The sequence below is a fragment of the Bolinopsis microptera genome, chromosome 2 (assembly GCF_026151205.1).
Source record: "Bolinopsis microptera isolate Bmic1 chromosome 2, MBARI_Bmic_1.0, whole genome shotgun sequence".
Taxonomy (NCBI): Eukaryota; Metazoa; Ctenophora; class Tentaculata; order Lobata; family Bolinopsidae; genus Bolinopsis; species Bolinopsis microptera.
The window spans coordinates 18129733-18157724 of NC_087073.1; the positions used below are offsets into that span (position 1 = coordinate 18129733).

Below are 27992 nucleotides of genomic sequence, written 5' to 3' on the forward strand. Positions count from 1 at the left end.
GGAGAATCCACTGATGTATGTATGTATGATTATGTCAATTTACAGGTGAGTTAAGTTACATTTAGGTGGTGACCGGAGACAAACCTTTGGTATTAGGACCAGTCTCTACCAGGGCAGTGTAACCAGCAGGAAGTTTACACTTGGAGCTGGAACTGGTGTTGTACTCTGCAGATTTGTGTGTTCTTTTAATATATTGTTTCAACTTTACATCGACAAATTCCGTGTGTTATTTATGTAAATGAGTATTTAAGTATTTCTATATTCCATTTCTATTGGAAACTATAAACGAAGGAGTTAGCGAGAAGTACCGAAAGAATAATTCTGATGTAAAATTTACCTGGCATGGGTAGCTGTTGTGGGGCGTCATGAACTGGGATCTTAGCGGCACTCCCAGCTCGTGATGACGTCACACCTCCACCAACACTTTCGCTTTCACTTTCAGTCTCACTGAAAGCACCAATGGGGAGGATCTCGCTGAGCCGTTCCTCACTAGCAGCAGGGCTCACAGCCGGTGTTCCTTCGTTGGGGGTCTCGCAAGGTGTGTATTTAAAGGGCTGGGTTCCGAAATTAGCTCTTACTCTAACGCCCTGAGTTGATGATTGTTAGTTATATAATAATCCGCTATTTTCTAAAAATTGCCCCAAAATACGTCCAACAACTCGTTTGATTAGCGTTGTTTTAATTTTTTAATCCATCAAATCTTCGTTGAATAACCGCTAATCTTGGGGTAACCTACCTTTCTGTGGACATGTATGACAGGGAAGAGACCAGCAGGAACGTCTTGCTGCTCCCCTTGTAGGACAGCACCGTTTAGGGTGAAGTAAACACGACCAACAGCTGGGTTTGCAGCTGTCCAGCCGATACCTGGGAGGAGGAGGAGGGGTTAACATGTGGTGCGGGGGCAAATGAGGCACGTTCAAAACCGAAACATATAATGCGCAATAATTGCACGTGCATAATAATCATATTATAATAATATTTACTATATTATATTATTATAATATTATAATTCAATAGTGACGGTAGGAATGACTCTGATGTACGGCACGATATAAAGACATCAGACTATCACTGGCTAGTGATAAAATATGATATAATTATATGCATAGGTCACTTTTGCTTAATTTGCCGACGAATACTTGATGGTTTGAGCTGCATAATCATTAATCATGTGTGAATCACAGTTTTTGGCAAAATTCTAACAATATTTGCCGTTCAGAATTCAGATCAGCAATTTCAAAACTGGCGTGATGAACATTTACCAACAGGCAACAAATCTGATTGTTTTGTTCTTATTGGCTTCTAGGATTAGGAGGGGACCAATTTTATGATTATTGAAGTAGTAGCAAGGTATTCTGTCAACAGTTCGTAATTATGTCATTATGATGGCCCAAAAGTAACTACCCACACGCAACTCTTTAATAACTCACGTAATTGGTGTCAGAATTGCTTAAAAATTTCAGAAAATATAGATATGGGTCAAACTTAGATTTCCTGAAATTTTCGTGAAATTTTATCAATTACAGAGGGTGTGGCACACCACTCACCACTCCCTTCCACACAACTAAACCGAGATATGACCTTTTTATTTATTTTAAAGATCTGGCGGATACATGATCTCGGCACTTAATCTGAGATTTCTTCTCTCAATAATAATAATAATAATGTCATAAACACATGTCATAAATTTATCAAGGTATGCTTTTTTGTCACCAAACATGATACGAACACACTTTTTCTGGGCTACAAATAGTGGTTGAAGTTTATTATTACATGCACCTAGCCTCCCCAAACGGTAATGCCATAAGATAGGTGACTTTCAAACAGTGTGTGGTACAGGTCCTTAAATTATGGATAGATGATGGAATTTTATCCTTAATCATGTACAGCCTCCCAGAACAGGACGAGAGTTTTCTAACTAGTTTGTCTCTATGACTAAAGGGATTGAACTAACTAAGGGGTATACATGTGTTGGAGTTTTTCTCTTATTTTTCTTCTCTTGCTCTGCATGCCCTGATTCTTGTATAAACATGATGTTTGTTATATTGTATATTCTTGTATTGATTGTGGTATTTTGTGGGTCAGATTCAGCAATACCCAATGGGTACTTGCTGAATCACTGTTTTATACACTCTGTAGCCAGTCCCTGTGTTCCGTCCCTTGCCCTGCAAGCCCTGTTTCTTGATTATACAGCATTTATTTATCGTGTATTACATTGTAGTATTACATTATATGTAATAAACATTTGTAGTAGTGTAGGATTGTTTGAATTTCTTTTTGCTAGGTTTTATAATATTTATTTGTATATTTTGTAATTGTTTCTCCCGGTTTCCTTCCCTTGCGTAGCAAGCCCTGTCTCTTGTAAAAACAACCTCGAAAGATTTGTAGATACACATAGTCTCTACACCTTTACCCTCTGGTCCCTAGGGTCAGCTGATCCCGGGCCAGAGGGAAACTACCGACTGCCAAGGTTTGACGCCTAGGCAGTCGAGACCTCTTATTGAGACCCTTTATAATAATAATAAATTAATGTTATTTTTATACAGCACCAAAAGGTTAAATAATTTAAATTTAACCCTTATGCACAGCTGTAAATGACACTTAAATTAACGAGAGTGTGCATCTTTGCCTTAGACGGAGGTGGAACAAGAAACTGTTCAGAAAACAGGCGATAAAAACTGTAAAATACAACGTGACTAAATAAGGCAGATGCACCTAACAAGCAGATATCCAAGAAGGGTTAGCAGGTTTTCTAACAGAGGACTAGAGGAAAGGATAATGACTACAAGAAATTGCAGTATGAAACTCAACAGCCTAACAAATTTAAAAATCAGGTTTATAAAAATGAAATTCCCTGATATATTAAAAATTCTATAAAAACTCAATAAAAATTCCTTAAAAAATCCATAGAAATTCTATAGACTCCAAATATACAAACAATCTGAAGTTTCCAATATACAATAAAAATTGATTGAAAAAGTTTACTGCAGAACAGTAACTGATGATAAAGATTATATCTGAAAATCCAATACAGTCATACCAAACAATGATCTGATTGGTTAGAACCTGCTCATAGGAGTCTAGGACAGCAACCGAAGCGCTATAACGTGACTTTCTTTGATTTTAAGGAAAATCACTACCAGTATTCACTTTAAGTGATCAGATCGTCATCCCCCAACATGCTCGGTACCGCCTAATGAGGCTCATTATTGCCCGCTACTGAATAGCTCCCGATAAGATCACTGATCGGGTGACGAAATCATTGATTAAGTGCCGAGATCACGTATCCTAAACAAGGAAAAAAGAAAATCGCGATTATTTAGACCAAAAATGCCAAACTAGGCAAAATTGCGGCGAAAATCTCGAAAATCGCAGCGAAAGATAATTTATTTGCAGAGCAAAGTTAGATGTCATATATTCGTTAACTAGCTCGTTAGTCTAGTTAGATTTGCTATTAATTTTAATTGAAAGTTTTTGTTATCTTTAAATTAACTATATATCTAAATATCAAATTAATAAAATATGTAATGAAAAAAATATGTTTTATACATTGTGTTTATAATTACATTGCTATTATATTTATATTTTAGGCTGTAAACTTTTTAGTCCAATGGAATAAACCTAGCATGTCTTGGTTGCAGCGTCGCTTCACTTATAGGTGCATATAGGGCCCGATGTAATTGCTATGACCAGTTTACTGGTCAACTGGTGTTTTGGTGTCCCTAATTTTGTTTACACTCGATCACTTGTCAAGGCATGGAAGGTTATTCGGCGAATTTTTTTTGAAATAAAATGCCGTTTTTGTCCTTTAATTTTTGTCCGTTTGGTACCTATATTTTCAAAACGGACAAAAATTAACGGACAAAAACGGACAAAAATTGTAACTTTTTATTTAAATTTTCTCCACAATTTGTAACAGGCTATCTGCAGAAATGGGTAGCCCGGTTAATGACCATGGTCCTTTCTCAAATTGTTAATCCTCAATTAGGTACTAAGAATAGTCTACACATTTTTTGGAGGAGGAGGAAGACTGAGGAGGAGAAGGAGGACTTATGAAGAGGAGGAGGATGACTGAGGAGGAGGACTGATGAGGAGGACCCAGGAGGAGGAGGACTGAGGAGGATGACTAATATAAGGAGGAAGAGGTACCAAACGGACAAAAACGGACAAAAAACATGATCCCCCTACTTTACCATACTACACGTAATCAAACAAATAAACCCAGTTTACAATGAGATACCATCACGTGATCGAATCACGTGTTTTGATAACAAAGCTAGAAACTAAGGGGTAAGGAGAAACACTGCTTTTCATGTGTTTTATAGATTGACCATGAGTTCATTTTCACAAATTGTACTACTAGTTTTAACTATAATTCTATAGATTATCTTATTGTGGGGACCGAGGGCTCATCATCCGAGTATAAGGCAGAAACTCCTGAATTAGGGGTAGACACTAGACTGGTTCGTAGGGTAATGACTTGCTAGTTGGTTTGTACTGTGTGTATAACATAGTAGGTCTGTGCGGCTTCTAGTGATAATACCACTGGGAGACTTTGGGTCAGGAAACTGATCCGGCCCCCAAGAGGGGTCAGATCACGTCACCAATTAGTGACGTATAATCTATAATAAGTCATGTGATCCATGGATTGAATATAATTGACATAGAAATGAGCTAGATCTGGGGTAGAGTGGTGTGTCACACCCTCTGTGATTGATGAAAGTTATTACGAAAATTTCAGGAAATCTAAGTTTGGCCCATATCTATATTCTCTGAAATTTTAAAGCAATTCTGATGCCAATTACGTGAGTTATTTTTAAGGGTTGCGTGTGGGTAGTCACTTTTGGGTCACCCTGTATAATACATATGGCAGATGGACATGGTAACACCGTGCAGCACATTGTGATCTTAACCTTAACAGCTGTGAGTTCAACAGTGAGTTTATTGCCAACTCACCCAGTAGCTAGTTCCCTAGCCGTGATGCCATACACCTTAATAAGTATCCAAGCCACACACAAACGTTTTGGCTTCCACCTTTAATCACATAATCGTCCATAGAACAATGGGCGAAACAATACAGTAGTTTGAGGACTGTAAAAATTAGCACAACAATGAGACCAATCTCGTGAACACTACTCTCCCATTTTATACTCCTACTCTCTTCGCCCGTTCTCTTGTTTGCTTCCAGTTCAACAGAGAAAAATCCAGAAATATTTTACGATTACCACTCGTAGGCTGAAAGCGATCCCTGCCAAACTAACCTAAAGTACCTAAAGTAAGTAAGTGAACCGAGTAAGTCAGTAAGCTAGTTATCCGAGCCAAGAGTCTGAACTGGATAGCCTGGATAACGTTTATGAACACAAATTTTCAGACTCACCCAAATGAAGCCAAGAATCAAGAGTGTAAACCTTAGCATATACTAAGTTTTTATAAATGACCCCTTACAGCTCTAAAACAGTTAACAGGATAACAGATTTCACCCTTCTACGCGTTGCCTCAAATCCAAATTTCAGGAAGTTTTTTAAGATAATATGGGTAACCTTCCTTAGTATCCAATATAAAAGATGTCTCCAATGAATATTATATATACATGTTGGATAACTCACAGCCATCAGTGCTAGTCACCATCCCCCCAGCCTGACATGAGTCTGCTTATAATTTCAACTATGTAGATTTAATTATAAGCGTAACTGTTCCTCACAACGAACTGCGCGAACGTGCATAATAATTATAATACCTTCCGGGAATTATATCCACTAAAACTCGGGGACACCGAGGGCTGATAATTTGCTCATTTTTCCCGCAAGAGAAGCGAGGGTATTATCAGCCCAGACTCAGACTGGCTGGCGGCAAGTTTCAAAACAAATAACACTGGCGTTCTATATATTAGACACTATATTGTATGATGCGCACGTATCGGATTACACCCCTTCTGCAATCGGAACCGGAACGTATTATAAAATATAATACCTCCGCAACTTCGTGCCCGCAAATTCCCTCCAGCAAGCTGTCGGGAATTATAGCGCGCAGCACTCAGTGGCGGAGGTATTATAGTATTATATTATACTAATATTATTTATTACATTATTATTATCAATTATTAATCAACTATATACAGCAAACACAAGATAATAGGAAATAAATCATAAAATCGAGTAGCCGAGTAGTCTCGACTCACCCATAGCTTCTCCATAAACGTCTATCATGAGCTTTGTACACTAAATCGCTGAAATTACTTAAACTAAATCTTTTATTTACAATCACAATAATATTCTTCGTCATAATGTCTTTTAATAATAAATCAAATAAATTTGAACGAGGTCTGCCCCTCTTTCCTTTGTAGTCAAGACATCGTAAACATACAAATCTAAAAGATAAGAAAGCGGGAGTGTCATCACCGCTTCTGAGAACGTGCCCAAGCATCTTCCATCGTGCTTTCTTGATCCTTTCAGTAAGGGGACTTTATTACATTATATTATCATAAAATCATAATTCAGTAGTGACGGTAGGAATGACTCTGATGTACGGCACGATATAAAGACACCAGACTATCACTGGCTAGTGATAAAATATGATATAATTATATACATAGGTCACGTTTGCTTAATTTGCTGACGAATACTTGATGGTCTGAGCTGCATAATAATGTGTGATTATGTTTAACACAGTTTTTGGCAGAATTCTAACAATATTCGCCGTTCAGAATTCAGATCGGCAATTCCAAAACTGGCGAGATCATGAACATTGACCAACAAATCTGACTGTTTTGTTCTAATGGCTTCTAGGATTAGGAGGGATACAATTTTATGATTATTGAAGTAGCAGCAAGGTATTCTGTCAACAGTTCATTATTACGATGATAGTTATAAATAATAATGAGTATTTTAATTGATACTACTTCCTTTTTTGGCCTTACCTTCCAGCCTTCTGGATCGCTTCTAGGGATACATAATACATATGGCAGATGGACATGGTAACACCATAAGATAATATGGGTAACCTTCCTTAGTGACCCATCCAATATAAAAGATGTCTCCAATGAATATATACATGTTGGATAACAGCCATCTAGTCACCATCCCAGCCTGACATGAGTCTGCTTATAGTTCAACTATGTAGATTTAATTATAAGCGTAACTGTTTCTCACAACGAACTGCGCATGTAAACAAAAGGTAGCGACACCGTGGTTAGCCTCTCTGAATTAGCATTTTGAACCAATTTAGCACTAGTTTCCAGTCTGGAGGTAAAACCACAGCTACAAGTGGGTAACAGTGCACACATCACCTCAACCATACGCCATCCCCACCGTAATCAAGATGAGACACCCCCCCCCCCCCCCCCCGTAATCAAGACCCAACCTTAACCCCCCTCCTATATTACGTAATCAAGATTAGACACACCCCCCCCCCCCCCCCATTTATTTATTAAAAGCTATCACAACGGATTGATGAATGAAATAATCGCAAAGCACTTACTAAACGAAAATTGGTTTAAAAAACGAAAATTTTGATTACATAATTAACGAAAATTGTCCAATTGGTATTTCGAAAATCGGTAAAAAATTAAAAATTTGATTACGTAATCAACGACCCCTAATCGCTGTGGCTAGCTCGTTCAACATAAAGAATAATATTAACAAACTATTCCTCCAAAATATGTATTGTTTTTAACTATAGGGACTATACTTATGCTACTGTCATCTTTTACCGTTTACCAACTTAACGTAAAGACTGATGGCTAACATTAATACAGTAAATTTGATATTATTTATACTTTTCATTTATCAGTCCAACAGAACCAGGTCTTTTTAAATATCTAATTATAAGTACGACTACTTTTTCGAGTTTAAAACATTTTCGCAAGGATGGTTCACATATTACTTAGGCCATTTTTGGCCTATATATACCCTCTCCCCCTCCTTAAGGCCACTTTAAACACAACTATTGTGTGAAATGCAAAGCTTTACCATGCCCCATCCTCTTTAGCTGCTTTAGGCTTGCTTACGTAATACTATGTGAATGATCCCTAAATATGCTATGGCAACGAAAAGAGCACCAGTAAAACTTTTAGAACCACATAGGACGTTGTGGCCCTACATAATTACTTAAGTGTTGCTGAACTATAGAAGTATTATAGAGTATAGCCATTAGTCCAGAGCATTCACAACTTAAGCTGTGAAAATTCGCTATAGATATTCGATATCAGTGAAGCGGTTTCTAATATGTGAGGCTGTTATATTTTCGTTTGAGTATTTATATTAGCCGTAGTAGTTGATTAGTTTCTGGAGCGGCAATTTATTTTCATACTAATCAAAATTGTTATTTAACATTTCGTTGTTGTGTTTAGTACTAGTAGGAAGCACTCAATTATGAGTGCCGAAACGTCGATTTCAGAGATTACTTGTATTCGCCCAAAAACTAACATGCTCTTACAATACCATTAGCTGTTCAAATTACAAAGGAAAGACAGTAGGAGAGAGAGCTTCGGTCTGTGCGACATTTTGTTAGCCTTACCAGCATTTCTTGCACAATGTTGATGTTCCTGATTTTAGTGGTGTCCTTGGACTCTGCTTATTCTCAAGGTTAGTTTGTCTTATGAACCGGTAAATTTAGTTACCTTTGGTGTTAAAACTACTGAGTGCTGAGTGCATCAATTGATAGCTTCCTTGAGTGATCGTAAAAATTGATAAAATCCATAATATCAAGTACTATGTCTATAGCATTTGAAGGTTTTGAAAATAGAAAAGATATTTGCTGTTAGCTGGTGCAGTTGTTAAGAACGACTTAAATGAAGAAAGATGTTTTATCACCGTGCAACATAACATTGTCCACATACTCACCTTTAACATTACCTATATACTCAAATCAGAAAACATTGATTGTTACAACGGAGAGACAGACCAATTCGGTCGTCAATACAGAGGATATAAGGCTAGGACGGAGAATGGACTTGTCTGCCAGAAGTGGACATCACAAACACCAAATCAACATACCCGAAAAATGTCAAAGTAAGCGATGAACACTTTATTTAACTAAGCAACAACAATGTAAAATTCAGGGTGGATTCTGCTGCATTAATAGCGCCATGTATAACATAACTGTTTGTTTTCCGAACCAAAAAGTTTGCTATCCAGACTACCCACATAATATAACATTCTAATCAGATTCCCTGATGCTGGGTTGGGAGATCACAACTACTGTAGAAACCCAGAATCAGAAGATACTGGACCATGGTGCTACAACTCAGAGGGGACGAAACCTAGATGGAAAGGTTGTGGAATACCCGACTGTGCTACAGGTAACTGCTAAGCTTTCATGCTGATATTTTCTTGTACATACGAAAGATCACAGAAATATGATTTTCTTCGTTGACCCTGAGATTTTGAGTTCGAATCCCTCGGTGTTCCAGTCAGAACTTTATTCGGTTAACTGGTTGGTGAAGTGTCAATAGTTGATAGGCAGGCTATTATCTAGCGTGAGAAGAGTGTGTTTCTACGTTAATAATAATAACAACCGAAACGAACACATGTCTCCTTAATTATCCAATTACAGAGGTCCAAATTCTTTCCGTAGCTTAAATATTTCCTTGTGTTATGGCAACGAGACCAGGCCATTAGGTTATAATTTCAGTATCTCACAGGCAACACCCTGGCTCGTGGACAATTAGGCATCTGCTCAGCTGTAGATTAGACCCCTGGTATTAGATCACTGATATAGATATAAATATGCGCTTTTTGACAGGCTGGAATAGGTCATGTGACAATAAGCTACTAGGTAGGCCAGGAGGCTTGTGTTTAGTGATAGTTTGAGCATTGAAAGTTTGTCGAGAGCCGATAACACTTTAAACGCTCTACTCCGAGGGTTTCAATCAGTTTGTAGTTTTCTTCGCAGAGAGTGAAGCACACTTAGTGTACCTAGCTGCTCGAACTTAGTGGTAGGGTAACAAAGTGAAAGACTTTAAATTTTGGGGTTTTGTAGAAAAGTAAAGATGGTAACGTAAATAAAATGGTAAACTCCAGAACTGATCTCTCTCTCAACTAAACATGTGAGTAATAAATTTAAACGTAGAATTCTGTCTCGTCTAAGGTGGGGTGGAATTTTAAGAGTTTACGGATGAATCGTGACAAAAACTATCAACAAGGTGAACTAAAACGGAAGATCATAAATGGGATGGTGTGTCACGTGATTAACTAAGATAGGCCTGATTGGACGGCTAATTAAGTGAGTGAAGATTATTGGATTAAGTGGCATGCTTTCTACTGTGCTTGATGACAACCTATGAAACTAACTGATGAGAAAATGTAACTTATATGAATTCAGGTGCTGCCGTAGTGACTATTAAACTATTTAATTTGAGGTGTGAGTGAAAAATACTAATTTGCGCACAAACAAAATATCAACCATATAAATATTTCTGACCAGTAACTATTTTAGGAATTATGCCCAGATTATAAAGATAATATAAAACCTACACACTGCACAACTCTCCCTTCTCCCCTTATTAATATATAAAACTTATTAATAATAAACTTAGATACAAAAAATTTTAAAAAACCGTTCCTTATACTTCTTTTTCCGTTCTTTAAAACAATCAACCTTTATATAAGGAACAAATATACACTTAAATAAAATCAACACAAAATACACTATTACAAACAAATTATAAAAACACAGTTCCTTATTCGTATTTTTCAGTTCTTTCAAACAATTAACCTTTATAATACCTTCCGGGAATTATATCCACTAAAACTCGGGGACACCGAGGGCTGATAATTTGCTCATTTTTCCCGCAAGAGAAGCGAGGGTATTATCAGCCCAGACTCAGACTGGCTGGCGGCAAGTTTCAAAACAAATAACACTGGCGTTCTATATATTAGACACTATATTGTATGATGCGCACGTATCGGATTACACCCCTTCTGCAATCGGAACCGGAAGGTATTATAAAATATAATACCTCCGCAACTTCGTGCCCGCAAATTCCCTCCAGCAAGCTGTCGGGAATTATAGCGCGCAGCACTCAGTGGCGGAGGTATTATAGTATTATATAAGGATCAAATATACACTTAAATACTATACATCACCAATTTACTCAAAATATTAAACAAATTTTTCGTCTTTTAGTTTTACAGTCTATTTCAGTCTTCTTCGTCTCCTTCTGCTCCTTCGTCATGATTCTTAAGTTCTTAGATATAGCAAATCGTCATTCATTCTCATGAGGCGCTCCGTTAGCTTGATCAATTGTTCTATTTTCATATCTTTCATGATCTTCGGTAGTGGCCTCCAGTTCTTTGGGTCTGACAGTTCTTTTGTCATGTCCAGGATCGGGCCACAAAATGCCTCGAGATTATAGCGTTGTTTCTCAAGTATCTTGTTCCCGTTATTCTCTATTCGAATTCCGTTTCTTCGTTCCAGGGCCCCGAAGAGCAGGCTTTGCAGCCTCAAGACCCTGTCCCGGATCGTAACGAACTCCCCTGGCTCTTTTTCTGTTTTTCGATCATTCATTTCGCAGATTAAATCACAGGCTACGTTGTTAACGTATTTATATATCTCCGGGTCCAAAATGACAGGACCCGGGAGCCTCACAAATTCTGTAATTTTTGCTCCTTTTGTTGGTCTAGCTGGTCCTATGGCGACAGATGCTGGTTGGAGGGTTGCTGGACTAACTGGTCTAGCTGGTCCTATGGCGACAGATGCTGGTCTGAGGGTTGCTGGACTAACTGGTCTAGCTGGTCCTATGGCGACAGTGGTTCGTTGGAGGGTTGCTGAACTTGCTTCTTTCACTTTTTCTGTAATTCTTCCTCTTCCTCTTCCTAACTTTGTCTTCTTTTCCCCTGCTTTTATCAAAACTTTCTTCATTCGTTCACTGTCTTCATTCACTTTTTCGCTAGTTCTTCCTCTTCCTCTTCCTAGTTTTATCTTCTTTTCCCCTGCTTTTACCAAAACTTTCTTCATTCGTTCAGTGTCTTCATTCACTTTTTCGCTCGTTCTTCCTCTTCCTCTTCCTAGTTTTATCTTCTTTTCCCCTGCTTTTACCAAAACTTTCTTCATTCGTTCACTGTCTTCATTCACTTTTTCGCTCGTTCTTCCTCTTCCTCTTCCTAGTTTTATCTTTATCCCGCCTTCCAACTCTGTCGCTTTCCCTCGTCCTCTGCCCATTATAGCTTTGTTCGAATTTTGTATCTTGATTTGTCCTTTTCCTCTTCCTTCAAGTTCAACTTTCTGTTCTTCAGCATCTGCGAATCTATCTTGATTCGAGACTGGGTCCTTTTCCTTATTCTTTTTTTCCTTCCCCGTCCCCGTAAACGTTGGTGGCTCTGAGTCGTAAATGGCAAATGATTCGTCCATTATCGAAGGTACATCCAGTTCGTCCCAGTCTTCTTGGATTATTATAATCGATTCCGTGTCGCTCATTGGGTAACTGAATGGATTGATGTTGTAAATTCCATATTTCAATTATTCCATATTTCAATTATTCCATTTTTCAATTATTCCATATTTCAATTATTCCATATTTCGTTTGTTCTTTATCAAAAATGGATCCGGAAAATCAAAGGGAAACTTTGAGTTTAAACTGCTTAAGACAAACGACGATAATGAAGAAAAGAAAAATGAAGAGCACAACTACGAGCAATCTTACTTACTTAAATGAAACTTAAAAGACGAAAACGGCAATGATATAACTTTAAATTAAAAAAATGTTAAATATTTACTTATAAAGCGGAGTGAGTATTAATTATGCGACTATATAAAAAATTACAATACGGTTTAACAAATCTAGAGCTTTCTTGTTTCGATAATTCCATTTTTCGTTAGTCAGAGAGAAATGGTCCTACTATTTTAGTAGTCCGAGTTTTGTTGGTTTTGTGTACAGTTTCATTTGACGAAGTGCTTGATATGTCTAATGTACGACAATGTTCACGTTTGGATTGTACACAATATGGATCGTACTGAGTTCCTCTGCTTTTCGTGACTGTGACTGTGGAACGTTCAATATGTGCTCTTAACGGTACTATCTCGGTACAGCTGAATTGTGGATTACCATCGTTCAAATCTGTAACTTGCAGATTGGAAGGTATGACAGGTGTAAGCTCTTGGTGCCTTAACCTTCTGATCTCTCTCTCATGTCTCGCTGTTGCTAATACTGTTTGAAGTAGATTGCTGTTTTTCTTAAGCCTTTTGTAACATATTAAACCTATTAGCACGGCAATTGATGTAACAGTAGCAATGGTAGAAAACAATGACGTCCACTCAAAGAACTTTTTCTTTGAAGCACCAAGACCAAGATAATTCGGTTGGTAATCTTGAAGAGCTATCTGCGTTGTGTTCTCTAATCGCTCACTCAACATAGATATGTTTTGAGCGTGATACTGTATTTCCCTGATCTTCAAGTACTTGTTCAGGTCTAAACTAATTTCACTCCTTTTTTCGGTTAAATTCCTTACAGTGAGTGAGTTGTCTAGGGCGTACATTATGTTCTGTTGACACTGAATCATTCTATATTGCGACCACTCAAAAAAATACGAAGATTTTTCAGGTACACTTGCAACAACTAACTTAGTCGTTTCATTTTTGGGCATTGCTAAGACATCTACTTGACTAAAAACTAATGCTCCGGCTTTTGTAAACACCATTTTAGTTTCACATGAATCTAACGGAATGGTGACACAAGTTGTGATCTCATTGTTAAGACACGGCAGTTCTTTGATGCTGGGAGAAAATCTATCTTCAAATTCCTGGTGACAATAAATTATGTCGTCAGTAATGGTACAGTCCGTAAGATCTACTTCAAAGAATTTCTTATTCTTGTAAATGATCGAATTCGGTGTGCTGACGTGAAAACAGGTTGCAGAGGTCTTACTAGGAGTAATCGGTATTTTGACCGCATTGTACGTTCTGTGTAATGATCCAGGTACTAGTTTAGGTGCTACTAGTAGGAAATGAAACAACAATACATTATTCTCGTGGTGGTCGACTTTGAGCAGGATCAAATCAGCTACCCGGTATAAAACCTCTGGGTTTGTTTTATACAATGTCACTTCTGGTCTTCGACCTCCTGTCACATTTCAACTTCTTCAACCCAATCATACCTTTCATTTTATGCACCCTTACTTACTTATTTATTCTTACTTAATCATTATGTGTAACCAGGCGCAGTCTGAGCTGACCCCATTCCCGCAGTTTAAAGAACTGCCCATTGCTTCCCAAGGTTCACTTTTTAATCCCCTTGATCACAACAGCTACATTCGCTTACTAACTGGACGATCACAAAGACCAAGTCGCTTTTAGCTTATGTAGGCCCGACTGTACATTGAGCAGATCACGCAACCTTTTACATAAAAGGATGTTACGCATATGTGAACCTACCGGCAAGGGACCCAGTCTGTAGCGATGGATGACCAGTAAGTGGGATTGACACTCCTAGGTTCCACCGACGGTCTTATCCATAGAGGACTTAGCTGTCACAACTATGAACTTTGACCGTTTTCTCTTGCCTTGCCTGTTCACTAGATCTTATCTTCCAAATTTTTATTTACTCCCTTTCTGGGTAATTTTCCACCTTTGTGGGGTTCAAAAAGATAAGATACTAGCTAGGTGTGGACTGTCGTCCACGTACCACCGTGTTCCACTTGCCTGGGGACGTATGTCCAGTCCTGGGGGTGACAAGCTCCAGGTACTGAACACCAGGTAGCCCGAAAACACGGCCGACTAGAGGGTACCAAGGCAGTGTGTTAATTCACACTTCGTTAGACACGGGAGCCTTCAGTTTCCTCTCCAGCACTATAGAATTGTTTAACGTGTCCCCGGATCCTTGCGGATCCGCCTCCCCCTGTTCAAGGCTGGGATTATAAGGAGCTCATCCCTCTTCCCAACCTTGGAAATTCGGATTTGAGCGTGTTATCAACTTCAAATCATTCAGCGTCAGGGTTTGTGCTATAGTAGATGAGAGTTTGCCGTGTGCTGTACTAAAAAACATTCGATTGAGTTTTGAATGATGCACTGTTAAACTTTGCTGGTAAACCATCAAGGACGCTAATGAAGTTATATCACACTGAAGACCTGCTATTTGTTCATAAATTGAACCTAATTGCCTGTCTATGATTTGTAACACATCCATATGAAATGTACGAGTGTTTTCAAATCCTTCTACAACTTGATTTGCGAAATCGTAAAAGCGACGTTCTAAACTTCCTAAATGTTCCTTAATTCGTTTATTCTCACTGGGTGCTTTCAACAGCTGATAAAAGTATCCAATTACTGGTACTTCTCCAAGTGGGTCAAATGCTTCCCAAGACAGTCCTCTTTTACGTCTACTAACAATGCGATCACTAGTTACGTTAAGATCATATGAAAATTTGATGTCTCTGAATTTCTGCAGGTGCATATCGACAAGACTGTTTTGTGCTTGCAACATGGACTGTAAAACAGCTTCAAAGAGTGGATTTTCATTCTGACATAGCGCTTTTCTAGTCGTTTGATGCTCTTCAAGTAAACAATCTAATCTAGCGGATATGCTATTGGAATGGTCGTCTATAGCGTTCAGGTTGTACAAGAAAGGTGTCTGAATAAAACACGTACCCGTCGATGAATCAAACTGAGGAGGCCACACAGTGGATTTAATAAACATCTAGCCAAACATCCTCCGGTGAATTCTTGGTCCGATCTCTCAAGAATCGAACTCTTAGCAGGGACCAATTTTTCAATCCAACACGCATGTCTTCTATCAGTCATGGCCGTTACTTTGGTCATGTCAGGAGTGCACGGTAATTGACACACTTTCTCAGGAGGCCTAGGAGCTGCCACTTTCATGAATACCGATTGTAGAATGTTTTCGGTGCTAGTGGCCAGTAATTTATCCGGTATAAGTGCCAAACCCAACTCTTCTTTAGTTATTTGAGCAGTGGTGCTCAAAAACTGGTTTACCTGTGTAAACCCTTTTTCCAACCCAGCTGTGATCTCACAACACAACATGAAACCAATGAGTACAGTTCCATATTTCATAGCTTCAAATCTGTAAAATATATCATATTCACTTATCGTTTAATTATTCGTATACAGGTAAGAATCTTAGATTATGGTGTTACAAAGAGAAAATATAAGGGTAACATTCCTCTTTTCTCTTTCATAACCCAGATATTCCTACCGGCCATTTTCGAGCTCTCATACGGTATAATTAATCGAATTATTGCCGACCTGCAATAAACTTTCTCCATTATCCGTGAATTCTGCGCCTATTACTCATACAAAACTTGTTCACACTTCAAAACTCTTAATTCCATCTGTAAATCATTCTCGTTAATACATTTCTCTTCACAAAACTCTTTTCACTATGAAATCAAATACATCGTACTTTCTATGTCAACTGCTGTTGTGAGGTCTCATCTTCACTGCATACTGTACTTTAAGTGACTGGGTAACTGAACTAATGTTGAGGTAATTTGATTGCTTCAAATTACTGTACTTATAGCTGAATTCTACCGTATTATAGCTGTACCTCAATTCGCAATTCTAACGTATTCTAGCCACTCCATCAGATCAACTGTACCGAAATGTTTTCTACGAATTCCACTATGAGTAACGTATTTGTTGCAGCTGTTTGACTTACAGTATACAACCATATGATACAATGTTTAAACTATATTGTGATCGAATCACAGCTCATGCCGTGATACCAAATACTATAATGTACACATATTGATTATCTTCGTAATAATGCGTTCTAATATTCAGTCTACCTGGAGTTCAGTCTAATCTGCTCTCCTTGTCGTGGACCGCAAAAAGTAACCGTGCCTTGTTTGAGCAGCATCATTAAGATCATCCTCGTTTATATTAGGTGGTCTTTCATCATCATCCAATACTGTCGGTTTGATGCAAGTTCCAAACATAGTTTGATAAAGATCTGAATCTACAGCTTTTTCGATAACAGGTTCCTCAGAGTCAACTTCTAATTGTTTAAAGTTCACATTCTCTTTCCTCAAATTAGGTGGTACAAATTTTATTATGTTCACGACCAGCTACTCGGGTTCAACTCTCTCTAACTTACTTCGTTATTTCTATAGTTCGAATAAACTAAATACGATCAAAAATAATCACAAGGAATGCTAAGGTTTGAACTTAATATTAAATTCGAGGAATTAAATAAAAGTGTTTTTTCGAAGTTCAACACGGAATGACGTTTAGCAGCTAACCAGGTCAAACAATAATCCTGGTCGCAGCACCAAAATGTAGCACACTTAGTGTACCTAGCTGCTCGAACTTAGTGGTAGGGTAACAAAGTGAAAGACTTTAAATTTTGGGGTTTTGTAGAAAAGTAAAGATGGTAACGTAAATAAAATGGTAAACTCCAGAACTGATCTCTCTCTCAACTAAACATGTGAGTAATAAATTTAAACGTAGAATTCTGTCTCGTCTAAGGTGGGGTGGAATTTTAAGAGTTTACGGATGAATCGTGACAAAAACTATCAACAAGGTGAACTAAAACGGAAGATCATAAATGGGATGGTGTGTCACGTGATTAACTAAGATAGGCCTGATTGGACGGCTAATTAAGTGAGTGAAGATTATTGGATTAAGTGGCATGCTTTCTACTGTGCTTGATGACAACCTATGAAACTAACTGATGAGAAAATGTAACTTATATGAATTCAGGTGCTGCCGTAGTGACTATTAAACTATTTAATTTGAGGTGTGAGTGAAAAATACTAATTTGCGCACAAACAAAATATCAACCATATAAATATTTCTGACCAGTAACTATTTTAGGAATTATGCCCAGATTATAAAGATAATATAAAACCTACACACTGCACAAGAGTTCCCTATCATAGGAGGTTAATCTTGAAGGTAGTGCTGATTAACCCCAACGCAGTAACCAGGGTGATACCAATGCTTATCTATGTTATCCTGTCATTAATACCTCCCTCACTAAGTGCACTAAGAGCTAGACTTGATAGAGAGCTAGTACCTGTAACAGCCTCGCATTCTAAAACCTACGATAATGATGGGGGATACGCTGCTAAGTACGCTATAGACCAGGATCTGGGGACCCGGTCTTGGCAAGAAGCTGGTTTTGATGGAACCTCTTGGTTAGAGATACATCTTAACCAGGTGCACTGTGTTGATAAAGTTATTTGGTATGACAGTGAAGGTAAACCTGTCCAGACCTGGACCTGTAAGCAGAGTGACTGTGATACTTGTGAAGGTAGTTACTGTGACAGAGTCAAACTCATAGTGTATACTCAGGGAACACCGTCAGATACTTCACCTGACTGTAAATATGGAGACAGGGTAAAACTGCATGTGCCACTGGGTCTTTGGTTTAGTGTATCCGAGATAGCAATAACTGGTCAACAAGGTGAGAGCCATGTTTCAAGCTTTCTAGGAATGGAAAATGGGAATATGAAAATTGCACGATTCAGTCACCTTATTTGGCCCACTAAATGTGAAAGCTTTGTATTTTTGCGATTGCCACGCTTTGGAATCAAGGAAGCATGACGTTTAATGCTAGATATCATATTCCGTTTATTCATTTAAGACAGTATTCCACCATTTTTCAAAGAAATATGAAGCTTAAATCAAACAAGAAGCGATGAGAGGTCGCAGCTGTTTTGTTGCAGCCAATCTCCAAAATTCATTCCAGCCCTTTTCATTTGCGTCTTAAGAACAACAACAGCCAATAAAACCATCTTCCGTTAGTCGGTAAAATACATCGTATCAGTATGCACTATTTCCTTTACATTTCAGGTGTTCTGTACAAGATAACCTACTCAGTGCCGGACAAAAATAACGCCAAAACAGAAAATCCACAGTATGTTAAAATCACCGGATCAGCAGGAGAAACAGAGGAACGCCTGTGCGATTCTAACTTTGACGTGACAAATCAAGATGTGGAGTGCGTATTTTGGAGTAATATTAAAATCGGAGAATACAAATGTGTATCTTTGAGGACTGGTGGAGATAATGGACTGGATTTCACGCAGGTAAAGCATTTAGACTAGCTGTCTTGAATAAGTAGAGAAAAAAAATGTAAATTTAAAGCCTTAAAATAAGCTTTTTAGTGATACATGTTCCGTTAAATCCTTATGCGATGACAAATGTTTTAAACCGACTAGGTGAAAGTGAAGGTGGATGGGAAAACAGTTCACACAATTGTAACTCCCAGCGGTGAGGACTACATAGAGTTGGACGATTACGCAACAAAAGTGTTCTGTAAAGTTAAACAAGGTTATATTTCTGATTTATTATATTGCTCTGAATAATATCATGATCAGATACTTAGGACCGTGAATGGTATCTCAAGTGTTACATGTTTTTCCAGCGATTGTTTTTTAATCATGAGCTTTACCAAAATTGAATTCTGAATTTACGTATTTTTCTTTTGGTACGTTAGAATTCCGCTACTCTACGCAGCCCGAACATGATACATTTTCAGCTGATTGTAAGACTGCTGACTCTGAGTCAGAGGAAACCCCGTTTTGCTCTAAATATCCGGGTAGGTTAATTGTAATTCATTTGGGAACAATTTCAACGCACTTTGATTTTGACGGAACAGACAGACTCACTTGACGTAAACGGACAGAATTTATTTGAACGGACATTAAAATAAACGCTAGGGCCTCCAGCGTCAAATTAATGTCCGTTTAAATAAAGTCCGATAAGGTAACAATCTGCTATAAGTTAGGGTAAAAATATAGGAACATGTTCTTCCTGTCCTATCAAGGGACATGGTCAGGTAAGAAAAGTTCTTACAAACATGGAAAATTAATGATTTAGTAATCTATCATATTCTGTCTGTAACTGTGCTATTGGTTATTGGTTAATGGAAAGGACAAGAGGACGAGGTAGGAGAAAGCTGAGAATTGGTCTGGGTGTCAACTCGGAGAAAGGTTGTATACAATTTAGAATGTCGCTTTGCAGTTTACCAAGTTCAATCTATTGAATTTAGTGATCAAATTATCACCATTTGAATTAGTAGTACTATATATAGTAAACAGACTGTAGATTTTTACAGTTACCAGTTCATACTACAGGCTTTATTCTTTTAATATCTATTCGTATTGCTAAATGAAACACACGAATATTAATTATTCCAGGAGAAGTAAACACTCAGAGAATCAATCACACTACAATTAAATTCGGGTCTAGAGAAACGCCGCACTTGGACGAGAACAGGATTAGGACTCTTCTGTCTAATATATACAATATACAATCGCCTTGAAATTATTACGTTGATTCTTATTTCTTTTCTAAAAAATTGCTTAGTTTTCTTGTTGTCGCAACATAGAACTAGTATAATATTCTTTAAATTTAGACAACATTTTTAATACTGATGATCTGTCATAATCCAACAAACTAAGGAATTGATAATTTGAATTAGTGTAAAAATTGTAATGTTATCCTTTACTCGATTTAATTTGTATTTGAGACATGGTTCTACACTCTACATTCGTCAGTATTTTATGATCTGAGAATGAGAATTGCACATTAAATTTTCATTACAATGATATCCTAAAATAATTTTTCTCTATAACTGATTTATATATGCGTTTTAATTCGTATCCAGATATAATCGCCAATCTGAAGTATATCAAACGAATGGTACAGATAACAAAACAAAACACCACAAATTGTAACATACAAACAAATCTTAAAATAACTTACCGGCAATATCCCCAACTTTCACAGAGCAATTCAGCCTGACACTCTTCCAAGCGAGGATAGTAGGGCCGCAGTAATGATAAGCCCTGCCGTTACTATGAAATAGAACAGTCCCGGAAGGGTTTGTCCAGGAGGAGGTTGGGTTGGAGGGTGGAGGGGGTGCGAACCCGAAGGAGACGATGTTACCACCCTGTTCATCAGGTGTGTCACCACTCTGCAGCAGCTGGATCTCGTAGTAGTAGGATGTTGCCTGGGAGATTGTGTTGGTTGGGACTCGGTCAATATATTGTTGTAACACTTTTCATTTAATACAAATTTGGTATCAATTCTAGCTTTCTCCGGTTGTAAACACTACACGACCTCCGGTTGCTACACGACCTCGCGTCAAACATGATTCATTCAGAAAAAGAACAACTAATTACTAATCAACTTGGTTGTTCAAGTTAGATTATCCAATATTTTGTTTGATAGTTCATTAAAAGAGAGGAATTGAGTCGAGGTAAACTCGTTAACACACGCTAATTTGTAACAAACATAATATTACTTATAATGCAATTTCATGGTACTTAACAACCAACAAACCTTATTGAAGAGATTCAGTAATTGATTATATTCGTTTTCTGCAAAGTGCTCAACTAAATTAAAACTGGGACAACTACCGTTAGTTTTACTTTTTAATTGTTATTGTTAACGAGGTTTATCAATCTAATGGTGCTAACTCTAGGTGAAAATGTTGGTCCATCAATAAAATATCATAAGTAAAGTTTGTTAGCACTTTCGAGTTCTCAACTCAGCAGCACCTGTTCCAACTGTTGGAGTATAAAAGCAGTCCAGAACGTTTTGCAATGTACACTACTACCACTACTATCAACGAGTGTTTATTTTCAAACAAGTATTCAGCAGATCACTTGTTTTACCCTCATTGCACTAGGAAGCTCATAGGTCCTCATATAGATTTTACCCTAAAGTTGCATCTCAGTAATCATAGTCTTAACTCTATCTCATCAGCTTCATGATGTAAGACATGGGCTTTGACCCATATTCTGATCGACGGAGCTGTAATAAATAGTAGACCCACTTGAACACTTAAGGGCACTTAGTCGTAAATTATATGGCTCGCTTTTACACCTCTTGCTTTTAATCAAAAAACGCTTATCCTATTTAATCGCTGACCACTGATGTGACTCAGGATAAAATGATATGCAAAGTTGTTCTTGTTGTCCTTCTGGGATGTATGATGCTAGGTGCGGTGGCGGGGGACTGTGTAGACAGTCAGGACACGTGTATACACTGGGCCGGACTGGGGTACTGTGATGGGGGCATCTACAAGGTATGTTGTACTCTTTTCTGTTTTTAATATTGTGGCTGTTATCTTGCATTGGTGGTTTAAACTGTATAAGCTCTGTAGTCCGTTGCTAAGTTCTGCTTTATGCCGTTTTGGATTTTATGCTGGTTTCCAGTGATTTTAAGTCAAAGATCAATCAAGAGTGACATGATATTTACTCAATACCTTCCAGACCTGGATGCTGGAAAACTGCAGGAAGTCCTGTAACCAGTGTACCCCAACACCTGTTGACATCTGCAAAGGACCGGTTGGTCAGGACTGGACTCTGACGAAAGTGGCTTACGACCTGGGCAAACAGGAGTTGAAGAGTGCTCGCCACGACATTGGCTGTGTGACAGTAAGTGATGGCGGGTCCGGCAGTTTCTCTGCCGCTGGATCGAATGTCCAGTCGGCAAAATTCACCTACAAGTCTGGAGTAAAAGTGCTGTACGGAGTTAAATTGAACATGGTTGTGCCAGTGGTTTCTGACGACGGTAAACCCTCCATCTCTACAAAGACACAAAACCTGATTGCCGGACAACCTAACTGGAGTTACAGCAGTTACAGTGGTTCTTGGAACTGTCAGGCGGGTCCTGGCCAATCAAAGACCTGCACGGCTTTTGTGAACAAGTTTGATGTCACCACACCCTACACAGAAACCTGGCAGGCCCCAGGACAAGTCTGCTCAGCTGAGAGCAAAGGGGAGCTCGTTCAGGAACTCTGGGGACAACCCATCGTCCTGAACTAATTCTGGGGGCGATATATTTTGAATATTTTTCGAGTTAAGGGTTGAGATTTCGATTGAAATTGCCTGCTTGTTTTATTCGAACCAATTTGCAAAAATCGAATGTTGATCATGAGATTCCAATCCAGCTCTCGGCACATCTCAACCTGGCGGCTTGACTTAACACCGAATGTTATGTCTTGCTGCTGCCGTTTTATTGAAGCTGCATAATTATTCTTCTAACTCCCTTACAAGCAGGAAACATGACACTGACAGCAGTTCTTCTGGGCTGTATGATGCTAGGTGTGGTGGCGGGGGACTGTGTAGACAGTCAGGACACGTGTATACACTGGGCTGAACTGGGGTACTGTGACGGGGGCGTATACAAGGTATGTACTCTTGTACTCTTGCACTCTCTACAGTTCGTGAGGGAACTGTGTACAGTGTACAGTGTACAGTTACTGTTTGTTAACACTGTGACTGTTTTCTTGCAGTGGTAGTTTACACTGTACAGTTCAGGTTCTGTTTTATGCCGTTTTGGCTTTTATGCTGGTTTTCCAGTGATTTTAAGACAAGGATCAATCTGGATTTACATGAGATTAACTCTATTGTCTTCCAGGCCTGGATGCTGCAAAACTGCAGGAAGTCCTGCCATCAATGTACCCCGACACCTTCTGACGTTTGTAAAGGACCGGTTGGTCCGGACTGGACTCTGACGAAAGTGGCTTACGACCAGGATAAACAGGAACTGAAGATAGCTCGCCACGACATTGGAGGAGTAACAGTAAGTGATGGCGGGTCCGGAAGTTTTTCCGCTTATGGAACCAACGTCCAGTCGGCAAAGTTCACCATCAAATCTGGAGTAAAAGTACAAAACGGAGTTATCTTGAACATGATTGTGCCAGTGGTTTCTGACGACGGTAAACCCTCCATCTCTACAAAAACACAAAACCTGATTGCCGGGCAACCGAACTGGAGTTACAGCAGTTACAGTGGTTCTTGGAACTGTCAGGCGGATCCTGGACAATCAAAGACCTGCACGGCTTTCGTCAACGAGTTCAAGGTCACCACACCCTACACAGAAACTTGGCAGGCCCCAGGGAAAGTCTGCTACGCAGAGAGCACTGGAGTACTTGTTCAGGAGCTCTGGGGACAGCCCATCATCCTGAACTAGCTCTGGGGACGAGGTATTACAACCTTACTTAGTGGCCAACCAACAGCTGACGACTTGCTCGCTACACATATAATATTTAGCTTTGTTCAAACACCTTTGTAGATATAATTTGAGCTTTTGATTGCAATTATCTACTTGTTTTATTTGTACCAACTTGGATTAATCTAGATTCTGACACGTGACAGCAATTAGTTTATAAATTTAGTATTGACTAATCAGTAATCAAATCCCAGAATCGCGATCGCGTCTTAAAACATTGGTCTTAATCCTCGACATACCAAAACTTACGCTCCTTATCAATCCTAATAACGAACAATCACTTCATTACAAGCAGCTCAACTCACAGATGAGGGTATGCGGGAGTTAGCGTAAATAAGAACCCCTTTAGGTTGTCCAGGAGGTGGTGTGACGTCACCCAGGAAGTGGAGACACGTGCCGTACTGTGAGAATATGGTACCCCGTACTATCGGGTAGTCACAGTTACTCTCCCACTTTGTCTGGATCATCTGTGGGGGTGATAAATTCAATATCGGGGACTTTTGGAAAGTATAATGGAGAGGGTTATGAGAAATGTTTAACCTTTTACCATGTGCAAAATATATGCGTCAATTAAATTACATTAACACTAAAGGACAAACCTGGGGCTGTTTCTTGGGAACTGGAGGAGGTGGCGGGTGAGCACAGTCGTGATAGACCATCCTGAGATGTTCACACAAGGCTTCTATCACCGTCAATCTGTTTCCTGTTAAGGGTTTTATTGATACAGGGTCCTAGTAGAAATTAGAAACGCCAGTTGAGAATTTGGACATGCATGAAAATTTTGAATGTCGGATGTAAATTTTCCTATAAAAACAGTTCGGGATTTTGATAGAAAAAAATTACCTGATGTACACAGATGTGCAATAGATGACATGGTTTCTGTGATGTCGTTGTTCAAATTGAGGAATTCGTCAGCAAATGCTGGGTCTCTTACCTCCAGACTCAACACCATGAATGCTCGAGTTTTCAGCTCAGCTAAAATTCTGAAGCAAAATATGATTAATTTATATGATTTAAAATGACTATCCTTGAATAACAGTAACCGTGAACTGATTTGAGGTAAAACTTAATTCTGATACATTGACTAACACACAAGATGATAAAAGAGAAACCTGCAAGCGACGTGTGAAGGGGAGGAGGCGTCGCCAGAGGAAGGTTCAGGAGGGAGTGTTAGTTTGATAAACTTGTGGAGCATGTCTACTAGCTGCGTCGTTATATCCAAACTATCTATCGGTAGAACCTGCAAAAATGGAGGGCAAGCTGATTAACCTTTTTTATTTTGGAAGCTATAATCCTAAGGTCCTAATTGTCAGAGAAAATATAGCGAACTCACTAAATTAATTCAAAATCTAAGAGAACCTCAGAAACAAGTATATCCTTTATAATGACATTTAAATTAACCTCTTTTCTTGGCGGCATTAGTCGGGCCATGGGGCAGCTCATCTCGACTCCTTTATCATCCAGTACACTTGCAACACCTTGTCTTTCGGACAAAGCAGTAACAACACCCTCAGTTATTACTTCTCCTTTTATCTGAGAAGATCGAATTGTTATATAAAATTAAATCAAATATGCCTGAGCTTGCAAGGCATTTCTCTCTTCTACACTGTAATTTATATTGTCGATGTATAAACAAGTTCTCACCTGGACGTGTGATCCAGTGCGAATATATTCCTTGAATCCCCCGAGGGCAGCCAGAACTGCCATGAGACGACGAGCGTTCCTCAGCAGCGAGATGGTAGTGGCGGAGGAACTAGCGGTAGCAGTGTTCTTCAGATCCTTGATAAGATCACTTCCTTTCAACAGAGATGAACCGAGCACCTGGCAGAGGGTAATGGATTATAATCTTACATGAAGCCTTAGAATATAATGTTAATGGAAAACAAAAAATATACATTGCCAGATTGTCGTTAGATCTTAAAGTTAAAGACTGGACTTTACAAAATTCGTAACGTTTTACCTGCTCAATAGCTTTGGTCCAGAGAACAGAGGAGCTGGTCGTCAAGAGAGCGTGGAGAAGAGATATGACCTTGCTAGCCAGCGAGCTGGCAACCTGCCCACTTATAAACGGTCTGACTGGATCAGTTCTCAATATCTCTTTGTTCTTCTCGTAACACAGATGTTCCGTGTTATGGTGTCTCTGTTCGCCCTGACCATCGTCAGCAGCTGGCGGCTCTATCGAGATGATAAACCCACTGGCAGCCCACTTCGCTGCTTTCCTTGCACAAACCCTGAACTCATCAGTCAGGAGTTCAGCCTTGCCAGTTTGACTCATACTTCTGTCCATCTGTATAATCTTCTCCATGTAGGTGGTCTGTGAGAACAACCTCGTGTCCGCACTGATAAGCGGCTGTATAACCTCGTGAGGCTGCTGATTGGGGCGTTTGTGTATGTAGACAGTTACCCGCTGGTTGAAACTGATAACCTTGCTGGGATCCTGAGCACACGGGTCTGTCCTGCTATCGTTGTTAGGACTCGTCAGGATCTGTGTCAGTTTAACTGTCTCCGCTGGAGAACCTGGCACGAGATACTCTCCCAGTTTATCAACTAGTAAGTGTATGATGTTAGTAGCAGCACTGTCCCCCTGAACTGCAGTAGGGAGAGATACGAGGGAGCTCTGGTTTGAGGAGAGGAGAGGGAGTGCTAGACGGAGAAGCTGGAGAACAGTAAGGACTAGTTTCGGGCTCGGTCGGTGGTCCACTAGCAGATAGAGCAGGTGGGAGATACACACTGCTTGGGATATGATAGCTTGTCCCAGTCGAGTCCTGAAAGTGTGTTAATCGTCAGTCATTCATATCAGTTCATGGTCCTAAAGTCACTACTCAACAATGGACAATGGTCTCAAATACCAAGAGGGCGGAACGCGTTATTATATCATATTAGCAGGATCAAGAAATGAACTGACTTAGAAAGTTTGAGTAGCAGCGAAAGAACGTTATGAAGGATGTCGTTTCCAGAAGTATCTTGAACTCCTGCGGTATCAATAGCTCGAGCCAGGTGGTTGGTTAGCACCATAGCTACTTGACTTGCCAGGGCACTGATCTCCCAGGATTGATCTTGACTTTCCCATGATGTACAGCGATGTGCCAACACCTAGAAGATTAATATCGCTAATATTAGATTTTATTTAAATATCGGTGATATCAAATTTTGTTAAAAATTCATAACCATGTTTCAAAACCCATCAGTTCCTGTTCCATGTTCATAACTGTCGATAGCTCATACCTCAGAGTCTTGCTATGTATGGTCAAGGTGGAGTGCTAGATGTGTTTTTTTTCGATCAATTATAAAATTCGATAAAAATTGTCGATCGAATCATATCGCGTCGACGAGATCAGGCCGGCCGGATTCGATCACGGTAAACGCGCGCGTTGTAACGTAACGCGCGCGAATCATATCAAATCCGTGCGCAGCATGGATCAACGAGCATCTACGTCGCGCCTTCCATGCTACTATTTAAGTAGACCCTTTTATTCTTGTTGTGCCACTAAAATAAGGTTATCTCGTATAATAAATTTATCGTTACCGAGGACTATTAAAAAGCATCAAAAATATATTTAGATATGGAGATAGATGCAACTTTGTAAAAGGGAAAGAAATTTGAGCTGTTATACCCTAAATCCAGCCCAAGCGACTGAAGATATCTGTTGTTCTGCTTCGACATCATGGTTGGATCCTTTAGAACCGGCCAATAGTGTATCAATTAGCTTGAGTAACCCACTGGTCAGTAAGCATGCGTCATCTGTCCTGAATAATAGAGTTAATTACATAATTTGTTCACTCTGTATGGTGAACTCCAGGGCTCACCCACCACTCAATGAAATTTGAGATGGGATTATGTAAAAGTGTTAATATCACAACAAGGTTTAATGAATAACGAGGATCGAGGCTGCAGGCAGAACTTGACACTGAGTATTATAATAGATCCTGTACAATAACTACTTGTTACGCACAATAAAAGAAAGCTTGTGATGCAGTGCGAGAGTACAATACACTGCAATCTTCATTTTTCAAGACACACGGAAAAGTGCATTTTAATACACTCGATCAACTCAACTAAGCCCTTTTAAGGA

The 27992-nt window shown here is 39.1% G+C and overlaps 4 protein-coding genes across 7 annotated transcripts in view; 3 read left to right on the top strand and 1 right to left on the bottom strand.

Moving 5' to 3' along the window:
• Positions 1-27992, bottom strand: part of LOC134812021 (probable E3 ubiquitin-protein ligase HECTD4) — an 86174-nt gene that overhangs the window by 28368 nt on the left and 29814 nt on the right. For all 4 annotated transcript variants that reach the window (XM_063819197.1, XM_063819196.1, XM_063819199.1 and 1 more), the window contains exons 24-36: positions 27534-27666; positions 26825-27012; positions 25880-26684; positions 25564-25740; positions 25321-25452; positions 25032-25159; positions 24763-24902; positions 24519-24622; positions 24225-24386; positions 20662-20908; positions 737-864; positions 338-587; positions 85-165 (exon numbers count right to left, since the gene is read on the bottom strand). In XM_063819197.1, coding sequence (XP_063675267.1) covers positions 85-165; positions 338-587; positions 737-864; positions 20662-20908; positions 24225-24386; positions 24519-24622; positions 24763-24902; positions 25032-25159; positions 25321-25452; positions 25564-25740; positions 25880-26684; positions 26825-27012; positions 27534-27666 — 2675 coding nt within the window. The remainder of the gene's footprint in view (positions 1-84; positions 166-337; positions 588-736; positions 865-20661; positions 20909-24224; positions 24387-24518; positions 24623-24762; positions 24903-25031; positions 25160-25320; positions 25453-25563; positions 25741-25879; positions 26685-26824; positions 27013-27533; positions 27667-27992) is intronic.
• On the top strand, positions 8443-19501 carry LOC134812004 (plasminogen-like). Its single transcript, XM_063819177.1, has 6 exons — positions 8443-8582; positions 8870-9008; positions 9165-9298; positions 18745-18980; positions 19113-19224; positions 19497-19501. The coding sequence occupies exons 1-6, from the start codon at positions 8531-8533 to the stop codon at positions 19499-19501; spliced, it is 678 nt and encodes a 225-aa protein (XP_063675247.1). The 5' UTR covers positions 8443-8530.
• On the top strand, positions 21896-22785 carry LOC134812005 (uncharacterized). Its single transcript, XM_063819178.1, has 2 exons — positions 21896-21988; positions 22176-22785. Exons 1-2 carry the CDS (start codon positions 21896-21898, stop codon positions 22728-22730), a joined length of 648 nt encoding a protein of 215 aa, XP_063675248.1. The 3' UTR covers positions 22731-22785.
• LOC134812023 (uncharacterized) lies at positions 22882-23976 on the top strand. Its single transcript, XM_063819200.1, has 2 exons — positions 22882-23095; positions 23326-23976. Exons 1-2 carry the CDS (start codon positions 22970-22972, stop codon positions 23878-23880), a joined length of 681 nt encoding a protein of 226 aa, XP_063675270.1. The 5' UTR covers positions 22882-22969; the 3' UTR covers positions 23881-23976.

What these genes read in the sequence shown, in the direction of transcription:
- LOC134812004 (XM_063819177.1), top strand. Translation starts at nt 8,531, where the DNA reads ATGTTGATGTTCCTGATTTTAGTGGTGTCCTTGGACTCTGCTTATTCT. An exon ending in GGACTCTGCTTATTCTCAAG is followed by an intron (nt 8,583 to 8,869) that starts GTTAGTTTGTCT and finishes TACTCAAATCAG; the next exon opens with AAAACATTGATTGTTACAAC. An exon ending in AATACCCGACTGTGCTACAG is followed by an intron (nt 9,299 to 18,744) that starts GTAACTGCTAAG and finishes TTTACATTTCAG; the next exon opens with GTGTTCTGTACAAGATAACC.
- LOC134812005 (XM_063819178.1), top strand. Translation starts at nt 21,896, where the DNA reads ATGCTAGGTGCGGTGGCGGGGGACTGTGTAGACAGTCAGGACACGTGT. An exon ending in GTGATGGGGGCATCTACAAG is followed by an intron (nt 21,989 to 22,175) that starts GTATGTTGTACT and finishes AATACCTTCCAG; the next exon opens with ACCTGGATGCTGGAAAACTG.
- LOC134812023 (XM_063819200.1), top strand. Translation starts at nt 22,970, where the DNA reads ATGACACTGACAGCAGTTCTTCTGGGCTGTATGATGCTAGGTGTGGTG. An exon ending in GTGACGGGGGCGTATACAAG is followed by an intron (nt 23,096 to 23,325) that starts GTATGTACTCTT and finishes ATTGTCTTCCAG; the next exon opens with GCCTGGATGCTGCAAAACTG.